We start from the raw sequence: 27,134 nt of genomic DNA on the forward strand, positions 1-27,134 counted from the left end.
GATTAAAAAGGCAGATTTGTCTTGGAAGGACCTTAAATTTATCTGGATGGAAAGAAAAGACCAAAGAATGCAAAACTAGCTGAGGCCAGGGTGAGTTCACTCTTTTCTCGCCGAAAGGACGCTTTGAGCCACAAATTCATCAAGGAGGCCAACTTTTGACCACAAACAGCAGTGTGCGACATGTTTCTCCATATATACAAAATTAAATTCAACAATAACACAAATAATGGACTGTATTAAAACAACAACAAACATGCAGAGCGATGAACCCTTGCCTCTTCCCACCACAGGAAGTGAGCATTTTCCCTCCAAATTTAGACAGTTTACCCCCCCCCCCCCACCCCCCATCTATGCTAATTGATCAACATACCTAACTAACTAAGAAATCACTCATTTCCTGTAGTAGAAAAGGCTTACAGGTTGAGCAGAGCACTATACAAGTGAAGCAGCAGCACAGAGCATTCATGAACATGTTAGCATTTTAGCGCTAGCCTCGTCAAACTACCAAAGAACACACTATCTGCATCCTTCAGAGAGCATTGGTAACCACTGCAATGCGTATGAGTGTCGCTTTGGGCATTATCGGTGACATTGGGTGCATTCGGAAATATTTTTTTGAGCACACACTGAAACTCAGAGTGTTGTTCAAATGTGCCATTCGGTTATTCAGGGAGCCCCAAAAAAGGAGTCCCGGACCGCAATGTAGCGGCTTCAATTGGAGACATGGTGCATCCAAGTGTGTCAGGCAGTAAAGGTGAAAACAGTTCAAGCATGAGCTCCTGTTTGTTTTATAACATAGGCTGTGTTTAGAAATTAATGCGAGGGGAGCGCACACGGCCTCTCTGAACACACCACCCTAAAGAGCGGCGATAGGGCATCAGAGTGAATTTCCGAAAGCACCCATAACAGACGTTGTAGTCGTTCTAGCTAGCTGGTGTTGGTCTAGTCCTGGAAACCTGAACCCCACTGAACATAGAAAACAAAGAAATCGAGATAACACTTGGTGGTTCTTAAATAACGTGACATAATGGGATTTTATTTCGTTCTTTACACTACAAGCACTATGTCAATTGATGAAACTTGAAAAACTATATGTGGAAATGTTTTTTTTTTTTAATTATTTCCATTGTGCCAGGCCATCAAAATGAGTACAGTTAAGGGGGATCGCAGCCTTCCTGAGAATAATAAAAAATTGCTTAGTAGTAGACGTGAACCTGAAAAGGTTTGCAAATTGCCTATCGATGCCACAAAATGTCAACAAAGCTAAAGCTTTAGCTAAATGAAGATCTTCCCCTCAATTCCGTTTAGTTGCTTGGCATCAAGACATCAATATACCAAGTGAAAAGTTTTAACATTAGCTTCGGCCTGAGCAGCAAAAGTGTGAATACGTGAGTTTTTCTGTGAACAACAGAGGGTTGATTAAGAAAAAAAAATGCATATGTGAAGGTTTACTATATTGTACATAATTGATCTTAAAAACGAATATTTCCTTCTGTTCTTTAGCACTTTTCAGAGTTTGAACTTTTTTACTTTTACAATATGAACAAATTAATTTTGTCACCTTGGTCACCTCTAGCAACAGCCAAAAGTTACTCTGCCGAGGAAAAGCGTCCGATTTTCCATCTCACCATTGAGCATGTGCATGCTTCTCCAAGCCCTTTATCTACAGTATTCAAGCTAAAGCCACCTCATGATTCATTCATAGCATCTATTTGTTTTGTTTTTTAACCACCCAGCTTGACACCTCGCCAGCCCACCTCCTCCTCCCACAAAGGCATTAATCGGGCACTCACGCTGGCAGTGACCCCAAGATCGGCGCGTCCATCCCCAGCAGCAGTCCACCCTGGCGCCGTAACGGCACAGCCCGTTGGACGACGCCATCTGCCGCGGCCACCTGTAAAACATAGCCACATGATGATCTTGGCGCCAATTAAGATGTCCGAATAGGGCAGGCGGGGATTGTCGATGCTTTTATTCCATTAGACAGATGCTCACGGTACTTTGGGTTTGTGTGTTTATGAAGCAGAGAACGGCAGTTTACATGTAAATTATGAACAAAAAGATGACTTTCTAGAGAAAACATGACTTTATGCTTTTTGGTGTATTTTGCATATCCAGAGTGGGAAACAACAGAGACCCGGACATGAATTGGGGCAAATATTTAGGTTGGGGCCAATATAAAGACCTTTTCATGATATTTAAAAATAAAAGGCACCAGAGTCTTTCTGAGAGGAAGAACGTGAGTGAATTTAAAACAATGACAAAAACATGTTGGGTTTGGGATTGCACGGCCAGATATATTGACATCAATTGTTTTGGTTTTTATTCCCAGAGAGAAAGAAAAATTGTAATTAATCCAGCGGATTTTGTGGCTGAGGTGGATAAATCGATTGGGCGTCGTAAATAGTTGTACAGAGATTAGAGCAAGCGTGGGCAAACGTTTAACATGCGGCCTGTTAAACGTTTTAATCCGGCCCGCCGAAGTTGAAAAAAATTAAATGAATAAACATTGATAATATTATATTTTCAAAATACTGTGGTTTTTCAAATACACACACACACACATACATACATATATATATATATATATATATATATATATATATATATATATATATATATATATATATATATTGTTGTAATGCTTTTGTTCACTTTCATTTAAAATTAAATGTATTATTTTTCTCCAATGAGGTGAGGTTACCAAAACACTGCATCCATATGGTCCGGCCCCTCCGTCAAATTTTAGAACCCATTGTAGCCCGCAAATCAAAAAGTTTGCCCACCCCTGGATTAGAGGGATGAGCGATTATATTTTTTTATTTTTCATTTCGTGGAGGTGATCATATGAGCTCATGTATGATGTCAATACATCCAAAATGATGTGCAGAACGCTTTTATATTTTCACAGCTGGAAGTGTGCATTTGAGGTTTCGTGGGGATTGGTTGCCGTTTTAGACAAACCGAGCAATGTTTCAATGCTTACCTCCCTTGCTGTAACGTAGACAGGTGAGACAGAAAAAAAGGAGGCGTGCCAATTTTTCTCATCACCCGAATGCCCTTAAATCACTAGAGAGTCATTTAGGAGGGTGAATTTTAGTACTGTTGTCATTTTTACTTGCATACCAATTATATAAGTGCCAATGGTCCGCTGGAGTGTCACTTTAATAATTTTTCTTCCATTATGTTTTTATGATCATGAGAGGCAAAACTCAAAATTTTTTTTATCAATTGCCCAGTCCCAGAAATAAATAATAATCAATTATATTTCTTTGCAGCACACATTCCATCCTTTTGTGACAATCAGCCACTGTTGCCGTATTGTACAGAACAGCCAGGACAGGACAGATGCTGTCTGACATATTTTTTATTTTGAGGTTCGACTGCATGATGCAAAAGCGTGCAGCTAATCACATAGCACTTGGCGGGCAAACGCAATTCCGACACCAGGTTGTCTTTATATAGCTCCGATAGACAAAAGCCTCGCAGCCAAGTGCGACTGTCACTCAGCATTCAGATGGCCTGTTAAAGTCTTCATGGGGACATGATGAAATGCTAATGAGAGCCCCCTCAGTGTCCCCAGCTGCCAATCACATCGCTCGGGGGGTGACGGCGGTAACGTTCCGACGGTTCAACCCCTGTAATGACAAACAATCCTCCAATGCCCCCACAAATTTCTCAAGACTTCAACTAAGTGAGCATATGAAAAGGATTAACGACACAAGGACAGTTGGCGAGCGCCACCAAAGCTACCACAGTGCTTATTTCTCGTCGTTCGACTTAATTCTACAGTGCAAGGCGGTCATCATAAAGAGTAACTAGCGAGAGGTGTGATCACATTAATTAAAGGTGTTTCTGACATTGTGGATCAACCGGTAGTCACGCTGCTTAATTCTAAGGTGCAAAGTAAGTTTTACCATTAATAATTGATGAGAAGGAATACCATGATGATTGTGTGCGTGGAAGGCCGAGCAAACAGCTGACATCGACGTTGTGTGTGCGCAACTGAATTTGCCATGAACCGGTTGAGGGGGTTCCTAATTTCTGTCGCCCAAAATTGAAGACTCCAAATTGTCCACAAATGACAATGCGAGGCTAAATGTTTGTTCGTCCATATGTGCCTTGCGATTGAATGGCAGCAATAATACGAAACGCCATTGATATTTTTCAGTTGTTGACAAGTTATTCACACAACTTGCCTTGCGCCTCCAATCTCCCTCTTCCCACTGTTCGGGTTGGACTCGCCCCACCCGCCGTCTTGTTCATTCAATCACATTTACAGCTTGAGAACTTATGGAACTGATAGAACAATTCATGCAAACAATTGCAGTCACCACTTGCTACAGGACTGCGCAGGTGCTTGAGTGCAATTGGATGAGTAACTCGGGTGGGAGCGAGTTGAAAGGAGTGAAAGGAGGTGTCTGGGCGATGAAGGCTGATGGTTGTGCAAAACACTACATGGACGTTTCCTTTTTCCATGGTTAAGGCCGTTTCTTTACACAAGAAATAGGTTGTCTGAATGTCTTCGTTTCATCATCGAAGCAGACGCTGCAGTATATCCTTTTTCTTTTTTGCGTTACAGGAGGCTATTTGGTGAATTTATCGTTTGACCTTTGGCATGATGATTAAGGCTGAAGGATGTGTAAAGCACTTCTTCTTTTAACATATTTGAGGCTTGAAATGCATTCTTTGCAAGTGGCCGTGCTACTAGTCTGATTTTTATGTAAAATACTTCCAAATGTTTGAGGCACTGCTGCTGCTTTGCTGCAAAGGCCAATCACTCGTTGCTTCCAGTGAGGTGTCTGCGTTGGGGCCAAGACACATGATTGGAGACTAGTCAACCTGAAGCTCATTTGTCTTAATGCAGTGGTACAGGTGACGCATCGATGAGTCACCTGACTTTTCTAATTAGAGATTGAAGACTCAAAATTGTCTGTAGGTGTGAATGGAAGCATGGTTGTTTGCTTAGATATGCCCTGTGTTGACTAGTATCCTGCTTTTGGCCATATTGTCAGCATGGTTAGGCCCCAACTCGTCCATGAGCGTAAGCACTATCACTAAAAGGACAGATGGATTTTGTAAGGTTTAGACCATGAATGAATGAATGAGAGACAATTTATTTCAATCAGGCACATGCTGAAGCCTACCATTTTTACCCATTCAGAGCAATTAACTCAAACATCACACCGAAATAATAATAATAATAATTGTAAAATAACCCAAAACATCATCAAAACATCAAACTTCATATCATCATATCAAGGCTTTAAATAAACGGTTTTATACCTCATTAAAACATTGAACAACAAAATTTGAGAATCACAGATTTTGAAAGTTTTCCACAGACATGTTAACATTGCCGCAACGTGCTCCTGTCAACTACACTTGAGAGGTAGCTGGTCATCATCAAGATTCTTATACACTTTAACACCGCAAACAGAAATGTATTGATCTTTAATTTTAGTCCTAAAATGTATTGTTTCAGAATAATCATGTTGTTTGCCTCTTAAGGTTCCGCTGTATCTCTCTTGTTGTTAGTGTTTTCATAAACCTTTCGAAGCCAGACTTTTTGGCGTCTCAAACTGCTGCTCAAGCCATACATGCAGGTAATGCTTTATTTTTGCATAGTGATTCTCTAGCACGGAAAGCCCAAACGTGCCATACACCGAACAGCATCACCCGGTGGGAGTCAACTTTGTCATTTTATTGCTGCAGAGTTGTGGCTGGGCTACACTACAAGACAGGAAATCAGCTGTCAGCACTGCCCGGAGTGGAATGAAAAGCAGCAGTTTTCTTTTTCTTTCTTTTTTTTTTCGTACGTGCGTAAGCCTGAGCAAAATGATGTGGGCCGTGAAGGACCCTTCAGGGCCACAAGGATAAGCCTGTTAGGCGCGCGCTGCAAAACGCAATAAGCAAGAGAGCGCGGGTAATAAATGACTTCCTATCCCACCCCACCCGCCAAAAACTCAAGAGGTGTGGATGTGTACTCTCAATGAATTCATATCAAACCTGAACCGTAAAGAAGGGCGAATTATGAGCACGCTGACAAGCGGCTCCGGCAGCTGAGGCGTTAATAACGTTCAATATGGTGGCAAATGGAAATGATCATTACGCTCACATACCATGGCCCATGCAAGAAATCTATCGGTGTTATTACGCCGCCGGTCGCCAAGGTGATTATGGATGATGTGTCGTGAGTAATACCACGGATGGAAATTAATTACAATGTGTTTTAATCTGTTCCCTCGCTTCCTCATGCTGTATATTTACATTTTTAATAAGGCCTAAAGAACGCTGAAGATGAATGAGGAGTCATTATGTATTGTACAAAGTATTTACATTGTACTTCATCAATTGCCAAAAATATGACCCATCTACTGAAAAGGGTCTACGCGGTATGTTACTCTAGTAAACACCGAGTTTCTTGCAAGAAATAGAAGTCGTAGAGAGCAGACTCATGGAATGCAGTACGCGAACTCTTGTGACTGACGTAGCAGCGACGCTCCCACTTGTACAAAACGCAAACTGCCTCGTAATTGCACACACAATTACAGTTACTTCAATCTCTGTCTTAAAAAAATAAGTAATGCACCACATGCTGCTTTCATTGGCTTAATCTGATCACGTATACCAGCCTCCATGAGAATGTCAAGTGAAAAAACTGAGTTGAAAACAAACATGGGCACAAATCTGTACAATGTTTTTTCCCCCTTTATATTTAAAAAAAGAGATTTGGGGCCCAGTGATGCACCTTGGCCCCAGTGGGAGTTGCCCGTATCCCACCACATAATAATGTGAGCGCATTCTGTGGTTATAAGGTGCAATTGTGACGCGCAATTAAGATGATAACAATGCAGACACCCTGAAAGTACATCCGGAAAATCCGTCGGTATGGCGGCTTTACCGCGCCTCATTGTTGCTCACGAGTGTTTGCACTCCAAGTAGAGAAAGACCAAATAATGGGGAGCAGGAGAAAAAAAGTGAACTTTGGCTTTGGGCTGGCACAGTTGCTTAAGAGTGCCTCGTTGTTATAGTGAGTGCTCGCACGTGACGGAAAGAAGACATTTGTTTAACACTTCAATACAATCGAGGGAACCACTCAACACAAAATACATTCCGCTTGAATCATCTTAAAGATCACTTTGAGTACTCTCAACCAAATTCAGGCAATGTGGAGGAATTATGACCAGGTCCAAATACCAGTCAGTATTAGCATAAAACTTACATCTAAAAGCAAAAGCCAACTAAAACATCTGAACTTGATTGAGGGCTTGATTACGGGCACTTTAAAAGGTGGCGTGTCCGTACTGACACCCATTTAACAAGCATTTCAGAGTGGTTAAATCTGAACACTGCCATATACCCCGTTATAAGAGGGTGTGTACACTTGTGCAATGTCATTATCTCTGATATTTATTTTTATTTCCACTCTCAAATATTCACAAATGCATTCTAATACATTCCACCCAATTGCTTAAGAGGAAACAGGTAGCATGCTTCATGCCGCGTGGGAAAAACATGGACAAACATCATCCATCAATGGAGTTTTCTGAAGAAGATGGAAATCTCGGTCACATGCATTCTTTGCGATACGGCACATCGTCTTCCACGTCTGCGCGAACACGCTTCATGTCAGAACATGAACAACGGCATCTGCACCGGATTGTTGTTGTTGCTTCCCCACCGTGCCACCTTAATTTTGCAGACCGGGCACTCTTATTTGTTGTGTGTGCGTGGGTGTGCATGCATTTACTTAAAAAAAAATAATAAATCCACATGGTGTCACATATGTAAAAAAAAGCACAGCTCCTTGATCCATTCAGAAAATATGTCGCTATATTAATCACCAGTGGGTAGAGCAACTACACTAGCTGCGCTTTCATCTGTAAATCATAGTCTCCAAATATTGCAAGTAAACTCAATGGTTAATGTGACATCATTTCTTTCTTAATTTAGTGCCACCTTTACATAAAGAGTGTGTTGCCCGCTCCCCCTCCTTAAATGAAATAATTTTGCCCCATTGAAATCATTGAAATGAAAATGGCACTATGTTCCAGCCTACCTAAAAAAATATTTTGGGAAAATGTTTTTTATATAAGAAAAATTAGACTGTACCACATTGTAAAACACAGTATAATTTAAGCACGCGCTCACACAGAGAAGAGTCTCACATTTGACTCGGTATGGTGCAGTAAAATTAGTCGCGAATAGTAAACATGTGCATATAGATTGTGTGCCTACATGTGTTGCTGCACCATTTGTTTTTAAATATGTTACTTAAAGGGTTAGCACTATGATGCTTGTTTCATTAGTCTGTCTATCATGTTTTCCTTACTATGTTGATATCAAGCTAGAGCACTTTAGTTAAAAAAAAAAGGTTTTGTGGTTTAGTTAAATCCACAATGCTGACTGACCCTTTGTTGCTGCATTGAGAAATATATTATGAAAAATGAAATATATTAAGAGCACGCATTTTGCACGTGTGCATGCATTTTGTCCAAAAGTCCAAAATGGCCTTTTTGCAACACATCTGGTTCGGAGGTGCGTGGTCCTATGTGGTACCGGTAGGACAAATGGAAAATGATGGCACCCTCCAGCATTTAAGTTGCCCATCCCTGAAATAAGCTCAACAATTGCAGCCAGCAGTCAGTGGTGTAATGTGGACGCTACGCATTTAAATCACTGGGGGAAGGGTCAGCCAAGGCCAACTGAATGCTATGTATGTAACATTTAATACTTGTATTTTGCAGAGAGCTGCAGCCTATCCCGGCTGGCTCCTGGAGAAAGCCGGACTAAACCCGGGACAGGTTGCTAGTCAGTCTTACGGCACAGCAAAAACAGGAGACTTCGGCCCCCTTCCACATTTCAAAAATGTCCAGAATGGAGTCATTAACATTCACTACCAGCCAAGTAAAAAAATAAAAATGGATCTTTGCTGTCTTTTGCCGTCAATGGTATTAAATGAGTGAAAGTCTTGACTGTAAATTGTCTACAAGCATGAATGTGAGTGTGAATGCTTGTTTGTGCCTTATGATCGGCCAGCAACCAGTACAGAGCAACAGAACTGGGGTAGGCTCCAGCTCACCTGTGTAAGTGGTAGAAAAAAAATGGACGGCTCAGTGTTTACTTTTGTGCTGTTGTTGCTCTGTGTTGGCGATGGTGGAGATATTTATAGTATAAATCAACCACAAAATAGAAAAGTGTTATTTTTCTAAATTTAAAAGAGAGAAAGAGAGAGACTGCATTGGACAGTGAGAAAAAAAACGCTATTAAAACAAATTGCTGCTTCATATTTTGTGATAGAACCACTGGATAAGTCTAGTGCAAAAATGATTTGGTCTTTATTATAGTTCACAACATTTCAAAAGCATTGCTCACTTGCAAATCCTATTAAAAATATCACTGCAATATTATGATCCAGCAGATGAGGTGGTTGCAGACCATAGAAACAATTGCATTCAACTGAAAACAAAAATCATGGATCCAGGTGCAATATTTTTATGATCATTGTTATGAGTTCAGAAAGTAGGTTCAAACAGCATCTCTCACAGAATGCTTCAGTATGAGTCTTAATAGGGTGAAACAAACAATCCAATGTCAAGAGGAAGATACACTGTTGACGCATTTCTCCTTGCCCATGAATAGAAATGCATGGAACTCAGGGAAACAAGAATAATGATATATTGACCTAAAACAGCATTTTATACTTATAGTTAATTATAGTAGAAGGAGTAGTGCAGTATAGTCGGAAAAAACTGTGTATTAGGGGAAAAACCCCAAACAGAAAATCAAAATAAACGACAGGTAAAGCGCACAAGCAGATAAATTGATCCAAATCCATTTGAGCAACATAAGTCGTGAAAGGAAAATTATCAGGTGCAACATTTCTATGATTATTATTATTAGTTAAAAAGTAAAATGTAAAGTGTCTTATAGTATAATAGTAGAACTAGTAGTATACCATAGTAATGAAAGCCATGTAAAACTATTAAAAAAACACACACATGACGACGTGAGATACTTGGTAATTGTAGAAAAGTAAATAAATGTCTGAGCAACAGTGAATAACAATGACTAATATAGTGCAAAACTAGAGTTATTATAGTTAAAAAAAAAAAAAAACAATAACAACACTGCAATGTCAGGTGAGACACGTGGTGCTTGAACAGATTTCTCCATACCCAGATTAAAATATTTGCAATTTAATGCAACGAAGCATTCTTCTAGAATCATTTGTAATCCTGCCGTTTAAAAATAGCCTTATTGTAAACGCTTTATCATTATGATTTAACACACATACATGGTTGGTTGCCTAAATCGCTAATAAATAAACTGTTAAGGTGCTCAGAATTAAATCCCAAAGCCACTGCTTTTATGATTTTTTTTTTAATAGATGAGGGACGAGTTTCTACTTATCCATATATTGAAATGAAAAAAGAAAAAGAAAAAAGAAACACTCAGGTGCATACAAACGCAACTAGTTCGGACGAAAGTCCTCACGCTGGTCATATCACTATCAAAAGGACAATATTTCCGAACACTCTCGCACACGAGAAGCCCGAAAAAGCAAGTGTCAGATGCAAAACATGTGCACGTACCTGCCGTCAAACTCCGCTCGCGTCCCACAGCAGAAGGTGGCGACCATCAAGATGAACTTTATCCAGGAGTCCATGGTGCCTCGTCCCGCTCGCTAGTCCGTCTTCAAGACCAAACCGACGCGTCTTCTTCGGTGCACGGATAACAAGCACCCGATCAGTGTGTTCATGTGCGTTCTATCCAAGTGTGAGAAGCGGAGGAGGGGGGAAAGAGCGCACAGGCTGCTCCCCCTTTCTCTCGCTATCTGTTTCAGTGTATCTCTCGCCCTCCTTCTCCTCTTCCTCACAAGTTGAGGCAGTCGCACCTTATAAAGCGGCCAGCGTGCGTGCGCATGCCACTTTAAGAGTGACGTCACGAGCGAGGCGCCAAATGTCGCGGGCGCGCGGCAGTGAAGCGATTAACTTGCATGATGCTATATTTCAATAAAATGAAGATCATTACATTCCAGTGATCATTTGAAAATGTAAACAATGGAAGACATTAATAGAAATGAAGAGTTGCATATTGGTATTTTCCAGTTGATTTAAAGTAACTGGAGTAAATTAGTTAGTTCAGAAGTGAGTTTCAAACTTTTAGCCCCACGCACAAATCTGCAGCCAAGGAGTAGCTCTTACCTTCAAAATGGTTGGCCACCCATGCACGAGTAGTATGTGGGCTCTCTCCCTCAAAAAAACAAAACAAAACAAAAAAAAAAAAAACCCAAAAAAACAAGTCTGTGTGCAAACTATGCATGATGTTAAAGTGGCTTCAACTTAAATGAAATCCAGTTAAACAGGGCAGTTCAATTTTATTTAGTTTTAAATATAATACAGTTGCACACCATTTTGGTTATTTTTAGTATTTTTTTTTTTTTTTTCAATAAACGGCTTAAAATCCATTTGCGACTGAGCCTCTCCTTTCCCACATGCGAGGGCATTACTTTCCATAAGTATATATGCTGTAACCCGCTAAAAACAAATTCGTGCTTTAGTCTGTAATCATAAATAATAATAATAATAATAATTTTTAAATTTTTTTTAACTGTATTTCATTTGACTCAAATGTTTCCATTTGGAAAATAATTTGCTTTCAGTCGTTCAAAGAACAAAACATACCAACAAAAATTGAAAAATCGTAAACCGGAATAATTTTTCATAGTGTTCTTACTTGTTTCCCCAACGTTGTATAAACATGATATAAATATTTGAATCAATGGCAGCACACAAAAAAATACGGCATTGCGATCCAATTAAAAAAAAAACATGTATCTTTCATTTTTTGTGAGTTTCAATTATTTTTTTTTAACTAATAAGAAGATAAAACTGAAAATCTGACACGATACATGCATTCCCCGCTATTACAGAGGGGACAGAAACAGACGACAGTGAGTGTCAGTAATGGAGCTGAAAGGTTCTCCCGTCTGACACTCGCTCCAGTCATTTGAAACATATGACACGTGTGACTATAAATCCAGAAATTCCATTTGCATATAATGAGACATCTTGTCACCGGGCCAGTCTCAATGTGCATTATGATTTATTCAACCAACCAACGCAGTTCATCAACTCGCCGGCCCAAAATGGGCTGATTGACATTTCTGGTGCAAACCTCATTTACAATGAATATTTGTGAAATTCCAAATCAGTGCCATGCATCCCCGGGCATCACGTACTGGTTATTTTGGATCAGCACTTGATTTCAACTCTCACAGGGAAAAGTGAGGAAATATTGTTGCTATATGGGTGAATGCTTCCTTTATAATGAAGCCTCGAGGGGGAGGAGAAATGTTTTGGGGTCTTTTTACATTCTGAGATCCACAACACAATAAAAGATAAAAGAGAATTGCATCTCAATTAACCTAATTCAAACCGAAAAGGCTAGAAATAGACGATATAATTCAAATTTTTTTTTTTCCCGTTTGAATTTCAAAACAATTTTCCAATTAGAAATAATGGAGGTTAATGCTTATTGTGATCCTGGAGTCTTGCATCTGCTTACGTTACGTAACATGTTGGTGAGTTAAAATGGTTAGGCAAAAATGACGACGTCGATTCCCAGTCGATTTTTAGATTGGATTTCAAAACCAAATGGAGGAAAAGCTGTTTTTCATCTCTGTGTTTAAATATTTAATATTTAATAAATATTTCAATTGATTGAATATTTGGATGGAAACATAAATGAAACATGGCGGCATTAAGAACACTCCTTCTTTATTGATCCAAATGTGACGACCGTGTGCTTTTACATAAAAAGGCAAGTTTTCGTTTATACGCTCATGCGCTTAAATGAGGGCCACCTTCTTCAATGTTGGGCCTTCCAACCAGCATGTTGTTCTTAGGCGTGCACGTCTCCGGCTCCATGGTCATCACCCGCACCTGGTAGCCATGTGATTCCGCATGCCACGACCGGTCCAAGTCCACGAGGCCCATGCACTGCTTCCCTGTCGTAAAAAACACACTAAGGAGTCAATTTTGAATATTTCAATAATGCACATTGGCTAACATGCAGGAACCCCTTTTCTGATGATTGTACTTGACTTTTTTTAAGATTTAATCTAATCAATTTGTTAGATTTCAGATGTTTGTTTTTCTCAAAACTTCCCATTGGATCAAGAATCACAGCAAAAGGTTTTGAAGGAGTGGAACATCCTCATGAAAATGAACCCGTGCACATCCTGTCATGCCACGACTGCTAGCTGTATGGATTTAGTTACCATGGTGACCAGGTGTGGCGCGAGTAGGGTGCTTGAGGCAAATAAACTAGACCTTGCACAGATCCCATCGGTAGATATTTTGCAAATTTTGGCTATTTGTTGGCCGGGCTGCACCCGATCCCTCGAATAAAAAGTATTGCATGTAAAATATGTGAACAGTAAAGTTTGTTAGACGGATAAATATTTTTGCATTTAACTTAAAATTTATTAAGAATTATTTTATCAGCTTTTTACATCTCAAATGGTTCAACAAGAATTATTTAGGAAATAAAGAAATCATTTTTTTTGTATTAAAAACAACGACAAGTGTTCTTGGTGATTATCTTCAAGTAATTTTGGCTGATATTAGTTAGTTTAAGCCAAAATAAGAATTATTTGTTGGAGACTACAAAGACAAGAGTTCCGAATAATGTTGGTGCACTTGATCGATTGGCTTCAGTCAATCAGGGCAGTAACAGTAGACGTCAAGGCGTGTAAAACAATCCTGCGCCTCTCTACATGAACAAATGCTATACAGTGACACTGGGAGAAATCTGACAGCACTCAAGTGGCAGGTGTTCGCCGCAGCTGCTTCGTGGCGTCGGTATCGACCCGTAAAGCGAGGTCACTGAATGTGTCCTTTTGTGTAGCCTCGATAGAGCGGAACTGCGCGAGCGTCAGAGAAAAGTTGGACGGTGTCAACATGTCATAGGCGGTACCTATGAGTCGCCTCTCAGGAGGAAGCTGGGGAGCAGTTTGGTCAGCGAAGCGGCACAACATCATGTGTTCCTAAAAAAAAAAAACAGAAAAACTCCATTACATTTATTTGATTTGATATAAAAGCGAAATGACGATATGGTCCAAACACATGGGCCAGTGCACCTGCAGGAAGTCATTGTTGGAAGAAAACAAGAGTTACTCCCACTTTGCAACTGTAACAACTTCCGCTCTTGTGGGAGGATTTTTTTTACCTAATTTTGGAGAGTGTCTGTGGGAATATTTTTTTCACTAAACTGCATCAATCCTTGACATCTCGTTATGAAGAAATCTTTTGAGAGTTAAGTAAAAATGAACAACTGAGAATATGCAGCTACATTCGTGTGGTGTAGTGTGGCTGTGTATGTGTTTACATTTAAATGCTCCTTAAATAGGAGACAACTTTTTTTCCGGTGAAACCAAAGTTGAGCTTTTAAGCCATAAATGCAAAAGGCATGTTCAGCACAAAAACTGCTCGTCACCAAAAGGACGCAAAACATACAGTCAGGTGCCTTAATCAATGTGAAGGGAATTATAGACCATCCCAAATACCAGTCAGCGTTGTCAAAAAAAACCCTCAGGCTTCTGCTAGAAAGCAAAAAAAGACTAGAAAAGCCGAGTAGAACAAAGAACTTGGGGTTAATCAGAGGCAATTTAAATGGTGGAACGTGGACGCTGACTCCTAATAATCATGATCTCAAATTTGATTGATTAATTCTGAACATAGCCACATCTTCAGTTACAAGAGGGTGTGCACACTTGTGCAACGGCATTATTTCAGTTGGTTAACATTTACTTAACCTCTTGAAAATATTTTTCCAATTGAGTTAGAAAAGTGACAGGTAATGTTGGAAAACATTTGAAACTTTTTGGAACTTTTTTTAGATGACATAAATTTGAACATGGGCAGGGAAAAGGGTTTTTGTTATATTGTTTTGGGTATTTAGTTATTTAAATTTATTTTCATAGACGTTTTGTTAGATTGGTGATCGAATGGTGAGCTCGTCCGCCTCACAGACCAGAGGTGCGGCGTTCGATTCCAGCTCTGGCCTTCCTGTGTGGAGTTTGCATGTTCTTCCCGTGCGAGCGTGGGTTTTCCCGGGGTACTCTGGTTTCCTCCCAAAAACATGCATGGTAGGTTGATTGGACACTCTAAATTGTCCCTAAGTCTGATTGTGTGTGCGATGGTTGTTTGTCTTTGTATGCCCTGCAATTGGCTGGCAACCAGTTCAGGTTGGACCCGCCTACTGCCCGAAGATGGCTGGGATAGCTTCCGGCACCCCCCGACCCTTGAGAGGATACGTGAAACAGATAATGGAAGGATGGATAAGCAAGACAATTAACGATGGATGGATGGGTTGAGTTTTTTTTTTAATGAGTTTTAGTATTATTATTTTTATTTTTTAAATTTAATTAAAAAAACTGATCATATAGCACACAGAGTGTAGTAAAAACTCAACCAAAATATTTAAAAAAACAACCATCCACAAATCAAATACTTTGCAGTACAATAAGTGCAGTGCATAATACTGCAATACAACCCGAACCTCAAGTAAAGACAGGATGGTCTCACTTTCCATCCCTTGTTTGCAAAGTTGCCAAGTTCAACACTGCATTTGTGGCTTGAATTAACGTGTACAAGATAGCAGCCTAAAAACAACCTTTGCCCTTCAAATGCAAAAAGGACGCAATTTCTCATTACCGCAGGCTTCGGCTGCTAATTAACGTTCTAGCTCAGCAAGTTGCGGCAGCAAAAATATGTCTCTCAGTACAGCGCTTGCAAGTCAGAGGCAGTTCCGTGTTGCGGCACGAGGGTGCCGTGGCAAACACCTGCGGCAACGTCTTTTTCCACAGATTAGTGCCCTGAGGCGCTGACAGGGGCTATTCATCATCATGTGAAAGGGGCCTCGCTTAGAAGAGAGAGCGAGCCTCACTGGTGCTGAAGCTTCATTTATTTGGGGAAGAGTGTGACATTACAAAGCCGGAAAAGTAGCAGGGCAGTGTGTAGTTAATATTCTACTCCGGTGAAAGTGAATGACAAATGCAACAGCGGGGGAAGGAAACATCACTCAATCTTAACATACCTTGTAAATCAGCGTCTCCTGGAACTTTTTGCTAAAAAAAAAAACAAAAAAAAACAAAAACAAGGGCAAGTTGAATATGCTAGTGCAGTGAATATTTGAGAAGATAAGGTTGGATTCATACAAGGGACGCATGGAAAATTCTGTCAACGAGAGTTTTGGGTTGAAAACGGCCCAAAAGTGCATTTTCAGTTTTTGGATAAAAATGGCCCAAAAGTGCATTTGAAGGCTGCCCGGCCACTGAGGACTGCCATGATAGCATGTGCATCGCCTTGAAGGAACCAGAAAGTCACACTTGGGCGACGTTCACACTACACGACATGAAGCCCAATTGGCAATTTTTATTAAATCTTATTTTTTATGTCGTTATTCACATTATAAAAAAATCAATGTGTAATGTTAACCGAGTGGGTCCGTGACGTGACGTATACACAAAACACAACCAGCAAGTAAATATTGTGTGGAAAAAAGAAAAAGAAAAAAAAAACAACCTGCTGTATAAACATAACCGGAGACAAATTTGGCATTTAGAAAATAATCCAGCTTTGTTTAGAAGGTATTTATAGTCAGATCCTTTCTTTGTTTCTTAACCTTGGTTTCCTCATTTTGGTACAGTCCTAATTTTACACTGCAAGGCTCAAGTGGCACAATTCTGATTTTTGTTTTGTTCTTTGGTGACACAATTGGGATAATGTGTGATAGTAGAATCAAAAAATTAAAAATGCACACAGTTGCAGGGCAAAAATACAAAATTGGAGTACCTGACATGTTCCACTGTAATTCTAAACTTGAGTGAAAGCATTAGCAAGTTCATGCAACATTAGATGTGGTTGTTTAATTAAATAAGAAAAAATAATTCGAGTGGCGTAATGGAGAGAGTGAAAGAGTGACCCCAGACCAACTAAAAGCGAAGTGACGTTTAATATTTCTATCATTTATGTATTCTTGTTTTCTTGTGAGTGCTTTTTGCCCAGTGTTGACACTAAGTTATTTATGTGCAATTTGGGCCTCTGCGCAGGTGTGTTGTTTGTTGCGTCGGTGTAAACACTTGGGCCCAATACGACCAGACCAACCCCGCAACAAAACAACCCCCCAATCCCTCCCACGCCATCCAACCCTCCACGGCCCTCAGGGAGTAAAGGACAGTTTGTGACGTTACCACGAGGTTTGGGTTAAACGGAAAGTCTTAAAATTAACTCAAAGTAGAAGGGCCTTTTCACAGATCATAAAAACAGTGTGTGTGTGCGGGTGAGTGAAGTGTCTGGAATGTCTACACCTGCAGACAACAAAGGTGACCCTAGGGTAATGCAACAGTCACACACAAAAAAAAGACAAAAAAAAATTGGACATTGTTTTTGCCACAACAAATCAGGATAACTCCTAATACGCGGTGATTAAGAAGTGGCTGCATACAGCAGTGTGAGTAGGTCTCCGTGTGCGTGTGTATTTGCGTGTTGATAAAGCAAAAAGTAAAGGATTTTTGGGTGAATGGAAGCCATACATGCGCCCCTGATATGAGCAGCATGGTAATAATATCTCCATTGTCAGATCAAACCACTCAGCTGACCTTGACAAGTAACAGAAAGTGGACCAAACAATTTGCTGCCGTGGGTGTTTATCGAGGTGTTAATAAATACAAATGCGCTTGACATTTTAATGGTGTATGATTCGTCTCTTTTCCTGCCTTGCCAAACAAGGAAGAAACAAAGTACTGGTATTGTAGTACAATGCAGGCAAATGAAAATTTCAGTTTATGCCACGGCCCACTAAAAAGGGACAGAGGACCTCAATTGGCCCCAGGACTGTAGTTTGGCCCCCATCCTTCTTATTTTAACCGTAATGTATGATTAGGCTTACTAACAACATGATCATGAACATCTTTTACTTTCTGTAATGGTTCTCAGACTACATGACATTTTTGTCGTTCATGTCGGTCGCGCTGTCGGATTACAATATCTTTCGGACGATTGAAGCGATGGTAGGGAGAGGGCAGTATGGACTGTCTATTTCTACAAAAAGAACTTAAAGGAACACATTTGTTTAATGACACCACGTTTGCTAATCAGTCGCTTTGAGGTTAGCAAACGTAGTATGAGTTGAAATGCTATGTTTATGTTCCAATATTTCCACCCTACCGTTCCTTTTTTTGTCATTTTGATTATTTGCACATCATATCCATTCTCGTCATAAGTAGGAGGGCACTGTCTTCCTATTCGTCAATGCCGAAGAACCAATCAAAGGATAACGTAGGATGAAAAATGTCACACAACACGGGCAACGATGCATCATAACAAATCAAAACTGGATATGAGACACATAGTTTGTCTGGGGACACATCCGTCGGCCAAAAATTGGGCTAAATTGATGTAGTCTGACGGAATAAGCCATACTAGCGGCTAATTGAGAGCAAAAAAAAAATAATGTAAAAAAAAACAAAGATATGTGTGACTTTTATGCGGCGTGAGAAAATAATTTTTAAAAAATTACCTAAGGTAATTTGTACTTTAAAAATTTAGCTTGTACCAGAATTGTTCTAAAAACAGGTTATATGTCAACCGAGGTTCCATTGCGCCTGCAGACCTCAGACCAAAGCAAGCACTTCCCATGTAAAAATATGAGAAGCTTTCCCCGTGGCAGCTGCCAGTCGACACAAACCTCCTCGGGAAGGTGAACTTTACGGCATTCTGGATGAAGCCATAGCAACAGGGGCTGATGACGAAGGCGGCGCCTGCCTGGATGCAGTGCTCCATCACCATGTCTGTCGCCACGCCGCACGCGTGGAGCGCGACCTGCCGCAAACACAAAAACAATGCAATTAAAGTGTCGTCCTTGAATGCAGGCGATGAGGCACGGCTGCTTGTGGAGCCCCAGAGTGCTCCTAACTGGCGATGGAAGTAAACAAGGTATGTTGAAAGCAGAAACAGATTCGCTTGTGATAAGCAGCACATCCACTGACTGTTGTCAATATGCTAGGGGGCCTGAAGACAATGGAGTGCGCAGTATTTCTCTCTGGTGATGTGTCCACGGTACACATTTTACATCAAATAAAAATGTCACAACTGAAATAATGATCCTGACTCAACTGACTCTTTCGGCAGCTTTACTTCAAAATGGATTGAAAGTTTCCACTTCAGTTCCTTCTCACGCGCTTTTTTTTTTTTGTGCTCAGCAAGTAAATGCATGCCCAGTGAAATTGAGGTCAGGTGAATGACTTACTTATTGTGAAACATTACACTTCTTTGCCTGAAAAAAAAGATTTTTGGTAGCATTTGCATTATTCTTTGGGTAACTTGGCCCATCTGCACTGGGAAGCGCCGTGCAATTTGCTCTGAAGTATTTGGCTGAACAAGAGAAGACGATATCGCCCAAAACACCAAAGGATTCATCCCACTGCTTTTGTCAGCTATCACATCGTCAAAAAAAAAGAAAGAAATTTAACTAGTTTCATTCGCCAACATACATGCCCATGCAGATGCCCGACTCAGTCCATAATCCTCACAGTATCAAAAAAAAGTAGTTTTACTTAATTTTTCTGTTTGAAATTTGCTAACAAAATGCGTCCATCCACTTACTTTCCTTTTAAGCATTTTTGTCAGTTTGGTTCCACATCAAAAAGTAAAAGGAGGAAGTCAATGTTTTATTTTTGTATACTCAATTACATGGAAGCAGTTGACAAGAACAACCATTTGCAAAATATTTTTTTCCAAATTATGTTCCATAAGAAGTCACTTCCCAATCCCAATACTTTGCAGATCGTCGCCATGGTAACTAAAGCTATAACAAGCATTGGACCCATAGTAGAGTGTGGGTGGGGTGAGCAGTGTGTTCATTTCATGAGACAAGACCAGCCCACCAAAACAGGCTAAGACCAGCTAAGTTAATTGTGATCCTGAGGGTATTTTGATGAAAGCATTTCACAGGACTATTTAATAGGACACCTCAGAACTGGATTAAATTGGGGGAAAAAACACACCATGTAACAAAAGAAATGCATGCTAGTCAGATATAAAGAAAGATATGTCTAATTGTGTTTAGTGTAATTTTTCCAGAAACAAGACAGTACACCCCAGCAAATTCTATGAACATTTTTGCAAACCACAAGCAATTGGCACTTGGCTTTGCATCAGTAGTATTTTGTCAAAAGCTAGTTTGTACTCCAGGTGGATCTTTCGCGTATTCACTAACAGAAAACCTGTGATTATCAATAGCTTCTTTGCTTCCTGCACAGAAATTAGCCTCATTCCACTCACACAGCCACGAAAAAAAGCATCCAAGAATGTGTCAGTCGGCGTCCGGGAGTCTGAAAACGACTGGAAGTTGTCTTGACAGCAATGCCAAGAAGCGCAACTTTAGAGCCAGTGAGAGAACAACAGTGCAATCACCATAAGCATGCCCAGAACCCACAAAGTTAAGCTTCAGCCAAAGCTTTTCATGCACAGAGCCCACAAAATTGCCACAAGCAGGGTTTTCACTGGCCATAATTTAGGCGAAGGTGAAACCATTCTGTTCGCTGTGCCTTCCACTGGTTCAAACACCTTTTCAGGTAAGTATTGCCAGGTATTTTATTATTTGTTTAAATATAATAACTCTCTCTCTCTCTCGCTCGCTCGCTCGCTCACTCACATGATGTGGGTTACAGTGAGCCTTCTCGCTGGCCTTACGCTGAAGGTGATGAACACGTCTTGTGATTGGATACTCACTCGTGAGGGTGCAGCGCTATGCGGGATCAATACACCAGAAAGTCGTAACTGACGATCGTTTGAAAATCTAAAGTCTATTTTTGGGAAGGGCAGGATACGAATGGTTGTGAAAGGTACTTTTTTCCTGAATCATCAGATGTACTTCATTACGAAATAAATATTTCCCAGTTTGAAAATGCTTGTCATTCTACCTGGTGTTTATCTGTGGAACTTTCCTTCTTCGACTTTTTAAGGAGCGACTTTCTGAAACACCGCTGCACCGATTTGCAGAATAATATCATGTGAGGAGGGTCTTGGGGTGGAGGCGGCCACCTCCGAATTTTAAACTCCAGCATTAACAAAGGCAAAGCTGAAGCCCAGGCATTTGACCACCTCTGCCTTTTCACAGAAAGTGTGATATTTCAGGAAAGGTGTGAGCTTTCACACGTCAACATAGCAACACACAAATTGCACAATTACACAACATAAGTACCAGCTCTTAAAAATTAAAGATTAGAAAAACCTGTCTTCTAAATTGAGTTAAACATTTGTGGTGGTGAAAAGTGTTCAGGCTTTCAAATAACAGCATTTAGTCTTTCTTGCCGGCTTTTAGTTTGTGGGCACTAAAAAGTTCCAGAACCATTATGTTTAATTTGGAAAATGATGGGCTGATTTTTTTTTCCATTTTAATTTTTTTTAACACTTAATGGAGATTTGTGAAATAGTGGGTTTGAGAGTGTAAGTAAAGGTTAATAAGTAAAGCAACTGAAAGTATATTTCCATTTACTCCCATCAAAAGTAGCAAACTTGAGGTTGATTTGATCACGTCTGTTAGGGGGAAAACAAACATACCATGAGTTACATACCATGAAACACCATGTGCCGGATGTAGCAAAGCAGCCCCACAAGATGTAGCGAAACACAAACTTTGCTATGTAGCACAGCAGGTGTGGTCTTCTTTTCTTTGTACCCCAGAGCCTTTTGTGACTTGCCAAGTTCCAATTCCAAAAGATATTTATTGGAGCTACCATTATTGTTTTTTTCTTTTCTTTTCTTTAACGGGACGGTATGAACATTTACAAAAGTCCATGTGTGTATGAATCGTATTGTAAATTCAAAACATTTGTGCAGATGTCATAATTATACCAAACACAAGGACAGCATTAAATAAATCACAATGTTCCTTTGCCAATAAATTATTCCCATTTGAGTCACTTGGGAAACAATGCTTTTGTCAATACATAACATTTTGTTTATTCACTTAGTCTGGCAGAGTAAAATCTTACAAAATCTAACAAATGCAGTAAGAATATAGCGTATACGTTTTAATTCAACTAACCATTAGCATTGTCATGTATGGTCAGCTCATTCAAGTCGGAAAAAGCTCAGGCAAACCAGTAGGCTACGACTTTAAATGTGTGGAGGCACAATTATTCTTACGAGGCGCTAAAAAAAATAAATAAAAAATAAAAAACAACCCCGTGCTTGGAGAGGAATAATCTGTGTGCTTTACTTCCCACTAAGTAGAACAAGTGCAGAATAAAAGCCACAGTATTTCAAATTAAAGCAAGGACATGGTGAATGTTCCAGGCTGAGCTACGACACTTGAAGGGCTCCGTCCTGACCAATGACCACAAACAACAGATGGTCTAACACGATGGCACATAACGAGGATTGCGTGGGAATACAAAACATCCATCTGTGCCAATGAGGGAATTTAAAAAGGTAAATACATTTTCAAATGACCCCCAAAGAGAACAATACCCGTTATAAATTGTGTGACGTAAGCACACTCACATTAAAAGAGCCTGAGATAGAACTATGAGTCCGCATAAAGATTGCATTTTCACTCGGGGACGCCAAACCGCTGAATTTCAAGTCAATTAGAGTAGCAGATCTTTACATGTGGCGCAGGCGACGGACAAATCGCCCAACACAAGCATAAATTCAGTAGTAATTAACACCCCGAAGTCAAGTCAAGTCAAGTCAATTTTATTTGTATAGCCCTTAATCACAGACAGTCTCAAAGGGCTTTACATAGCCACAATCGACATCCCCGATCTTAACCCCCAGGAGGGCAAGGAAAAACTCACAAAACCTCATTAGGGGAAAAGTGAGAAACCTTGAGAAGGGACCACAGATGGGGGAATCCCCCTTCCAGGATGACCAGGCTGCAATGGATGCCAACTGGGCAACATTTGACACATACAATGATGCTATGCAATAATAGATGAGATAATATAAGAGTCAATTGAATGAAGCGCTGCAGGAAGATGACTTCAGTGGAGTGGGTCCTCATCCAGGGCCGTAATATCCATGGCAGCATATCCGAAGATGAGCCTTCGATCTTGTACCAGTCAGTTGGTGTAAATTCAGTACAGACGGTTTATAATTGCTCTGATTTTGTCTAATTGTAGCTCCTCAACTCGGCACATTTTTGGAAGTAGACAATTTACGAAAGATTTACATGTTCAATTTTAAACGAGATGAGTGGGCAGGTACTCCATAGAATAAACTATTTGTGTATAAATAATTAAAAAGTAAATTTTCTATAATATGTTCCTTTTTCCAATAACATCAGTTCAGTTAATAAAGGTTTTTGCAAGTTTGACCCTGGATTATCTCTCGTTTTCATTATTTAGATAATTATAATAATTTCTAAATGTTAACAAATGGAAAAGATTACGCTCAACCTTCCACCCTACTGCCTTTCGAGATGCAATGTGTTGTAAGACTAAAACCATGCAAAAGGTAGAGACGTATGTAAATATGTTGCATGCATGTGCATCAGCAGAAGCCACTTATGCGCTATAAACGCTACCTTAATGAATTGTTTGCATAAAAAAAAAAAAATTAAAAAAAACCCTGGCAAGAAAGAGGATAAAGGAGTAGTGAGGTCAGCTCTGCAATCACGAACAGACCGAGAATTCCTTCTGAACCTTGGCCTTATGTTCTAGCTCCACCAGTCAACAACACACACACACGCACACACTTCAAGTATAGTCTGTGAAGAACATACAAACGTTCTGAGACATCTTTCTCAGACATCAAACCAGTTACACTTGGGCAAAGGCCTCGCAATTTAAATTTATTCACTTGGCTGCCGATCTTTCCGCCGAACAATCACACACTTGCAGAGTTGCAGTCTTGGCAGTGGTGTTGCTGTGGAAAATGTGTATGTGATAAACGCAGATGTAAGACAAAATGGTGGCCAGCTTGCCTGCATAAAAGCTGATACGCCTGGCAACCATATTGACTCGTAACACACTTACAAAACAGTTTGCTTTCCTGACACTACAACAGTCCGGGTATTTTCTCCAACGTTTCTTGCTGGGTGAGCTCGAGCCAATACCATCTGGCGTTGGGTGGGATGTGGCGTACACCACAAACTGCTTGCCTGTCAATCAGAGTGCGCATACCGTATGGACAGCACTCTAAAAACCAGAGCTGGGAGACTCGAGTCATATGACTTTACTCCATTTTTAGGACTTAGAATAGAAATAGAATAGAATAGAAATCCCTTTATTGTCATTGTACTCAAGTGTGCAACGAGATTAGAGGGCTCCCCTCTCCAGTGCAATACAACAATAATACAGACAAATATATAAATTAGATAAATAAAGAAGACAGTGCAATGGAATTCAGTACTGAATAGGGCATATAGAAACACATCACAATGCTGTTTTGCGAGGTTAGGGTGGTCTCGTGTGTGTGTGAGAGTTCAGTATGGAGATGGCTCTCGGAAAGAAACTGTTTCTCAGTCTATTGGTCCTTGATTTGATGCATCTGTAGCGCCTGCCAGAGGGCAACAGGTCGAACAGGTGTGAGTTTGGGTGGGTATTGTCATTGACGATGTTGAGAGCCCTTTTGAGGCACCGGGCGGTGTAGATGTCCGACAGTGGGGGGAGAGGGCAGCCAATAATCCTTTGCGCTGTTTTGACCATCCTCTGGAGCCTCACTCTGTCCGCCTCAGTGCAGCCGCTGTACCAGGTGGAGACACAGTACGTCAGCAGGCTCTCGATGGACGAGTGGTAGAAGGCCAGCAGCAGCTTCCTGTCCAGGTTGAATTTCCTGAGGACTCTCAGGAAGTGCAGACGTTGGCGGACCTTCTTTACCACTGCTGTGGTGTTGTGACTCCAAGAAAGGTCATCGGAGATCTGTACTCCCAGGAACTTGAACGTGTGGACCCTCTCCACACACACGCCTTCGATGCAGAGGGGGGGCGGCAGCGTCTTGTTCCTCCTGAAGTCGACGACAATCTCCTTTGTTTTAGCAGAGTTAAGGTGCAGTCTGTTGTCCTTGCACCAAGTTGTCAGTCTCTTTACCTCCTCTCTGTAGGCTGTCTCGTCACCTTCCGAGATCAGACCGACCACTGTCGTGTCGTCAGCAAACTTGACGATGGTGTTGTTGCCGTGGGCCGGGCTGCAGTCGTAGGTGTAGAGGGCGTACAGGAGAGGGCTCAGCACGCATCCTTGGGGGGAACCGGTGCTCAGCATGAGGGTGGAGGACGTGTAGGGGCCGAGCAACACAGTCTGGGGTCTGTTGGTCAGAAAGTCCTTAATCCAGATGCGTGTGAGGGCAGGGAGGCCGAGAGTGTCCAGTTTGGCGACGAGGATGTCTGGGATGATCGTGTTGAATGCCGAGCTGTAGTCCACAAAGAGCATCCTTGCATAGCTCTGCTGTCGTTCCAGGTGGCCCAGCACAACATGCAGAGCAGTGTCGATGGCGTCCTCAGTGGATCTGTTAGCCCGGTATGCAAACTGGTAGGGGTCCAGAGTGGGAGGAAGGCAGTCCCTGATGTGCTGGAGAACCAGCCTCTCGAAGCACTTCATGATGACTGGTGTGAGAGCAACAGGACGGTAGTCATTCAGGTGGACGGCTGGTGACTTTTTGGGGACAGGAATAATGGTGGAAGTTTTCAAGCAGGAGGGGATGACTGCCTGAGCCAGGGAGCGGTTGAAGATCCTGCAGAAAACATGTGACAGTTGGTGGGCACATGCTCTGAGGACCTTGCCTGGTATTCCGTCGGGTCCAGTAGCTTTCCTGGGGTTGACCGCCAGGAGCGCGCGCCTCACATCGTGTTCCTCTACGATGAGTGGGGGGGAGTTGGAGCTTGAAGTGCGGGGGTGTGACGGTTGGGGCGAGTCAAAGCGAGCGAAGAAGCAGTTAAGCTCCTCTGCCAGCGATGCACTCGGGTCTACAGAGGTCGTGCTGCTGCCACGGAAGTTGGTGATGCTCCGTAGACCCTGCCACACCTCCCGTGGCCTGTTACTGGCAAGGTGGGCCTCCAGCCTCCCCTTGTAGGTTGCCTTGGCTAGCTTGATGCCTTTGCTCAGGTTAGCACGAGCCACCCTGTACTGGGCTTTGTCGCCTGACCTGAAGGCAGCGTCACGGGCCTTGAGGAGAGAGCGAACCCTGCTGGACATCCAGGGCTTCGCATTTGGGAAGGTCCGTATAGTCTTATGTTGGGACACAGTTTCCATGCAGAACTTGATGTAGTCCAGTACACAATGCGTGTAGACATCAAGGTCCTGATGATCAAAGAGGTCCCAGTTTGTGTCATGAAAGCAGTCCTGTAATTCACTCATGGCGTCGTCACGCCAGGTTTTCACAGTCTTTGTGGTAGGCCTGAATCTGCGCCTGAGAGGGGTGTACGCAGGTGCGAGCTGCAAGGACAGGTGGTCTGACTGGCCGAGAGGGGCGAGTGGGAGGGCTCTGTATGCGTGCTTGATGTTCGAGTACACATGGTCGAGAGTGTTGTCTCCCCTCGTTGGGCACTTGACATGCTGGTGAAACTCTGGGAGTACAGTCTTTAAATTGGCCTTATTAAAGTCTCCCGCTACTACGTGAACGCCATCAGGGTGGGCCCGCTGATGTTTATTGATGACGCACGCGAGTAGCGAGAGCGCCGTGCTAGTGCTAGCGTCGGGAGGGATGTAAACAGCTGTGACAATCACTACCGTTAGCTCCCTCGGGAGAAAATAAGGCCGGCATTTAACGGACATGAACTCGATGTCGGGGGAAGAGTGCTTCTCGACGATCGTGCTATCGCCGCACCAGTTCTCATGCACGTAAACACAGAGCCCCCCGCCCCTCCTCTTACCGGTGTCCCTCGTCCGATCCGCGCGATGTAGCGAGCGCCCGGCCAGCTGGATGCTAGCGTCGGGGACGTCTGCGTGCAGCCAGGTTTCCGTGACGACGATCACACTGCTATCGCGCACATAGCGGTTTCCCAGGATTTGTAATCCCAGGTCGTCGATTTTGTGGACCACGGATCTGGCGTTGGTGAGGTGCAGACTCGGTAGTGGCTGCCTATGGGGCTGCCGTCGCAGCCGTTGCAAGACACCGGAC

The 27,134-nt window shown here is 41.7% G+C and overlaps 2 protein-coding genes across 7 annotated transcripts in view; both read right to left on the bottom strand.

Annotated features, from left to right (window-relative positions):
• npnta (nephronectin a) overlaps positions 1 to 10,885 on the bottom strand; it is a 50,436-nt gene extending 39,551 nt beyond the window's left edge. For all 6 annotated transcript variants that reach the window (XM_088302907.1, XM_088302905.1, XM_088302904.1 and 3 more), the window contains exons 1-2: positions 10,599 to 10,885; positions 1,794 to 1,894 (exon numbers count right to left, since the gene is read on the bottom strand). In XM_088302907.1, the coding sequence (XP_088159033.1) occupies positions 1,794 to 1,894; positions 10,599 to 10,672 (175 nt within the window). In that variant the 5' untranslated portion in view covers positions 10,673 to 10,885. The remainder of the gene's footprint in view (positions 1 to 1,793; positions 1,895 to 10,598) is intronic.
• Positions 10,886 to 12,768: 1,883 nt separating this feature from the next.
• Positions 12,769 to 27,134, bottom strand: part of gstcd (glutathione S-transferase, C-terminal domain containing) — a 42,427-nt gene continuing 28,061 nt past the window's right edge. Inside the window, exons 8-11 of the mRNA XM_088301630.1 lie at positions 18,760 to 18,893; positions 16,108 to 16,138; positions 13,987 to 14,056; positions 12,769 to 13,015 (exon numbers count right to left, since the gene is read on the bottom strand). Coding sequence (XP_088157756.1) covers positions 12,849 to 13,015; positions 13,987 to 14,056; positions 16,108 to 16,138; positions 18,760 to 18,893 — 402 coding nt within the window. The 3' untranslated portion in view covers positions 12,769 to 12,848. The remainder of the gene's footprint in view (positions 13,016 to 13,986; positions 14,057 to 16,107; positions 16,139 to 18,759; positions 18,894 to 27,134) is intronic.

This window comes from Idiotropiscis lumnitzeri, chromosome 8 (assembly GCF_059441095.1).
Source record: "Idiotropiscis lumnitzeri isolate Australia: NSW breed Sydney's pygmy pipehorse chromosome 8, RoL_Ilum_1.0, whole genome shotgun sequence".
Lineage (NCBI taxonomy): Eukaryota > Metazoa > Chordata > Actinopteri > Syngnathiformes > Syngnathidae > Idiotropiscis > Idiotropiscis lumnitzeri.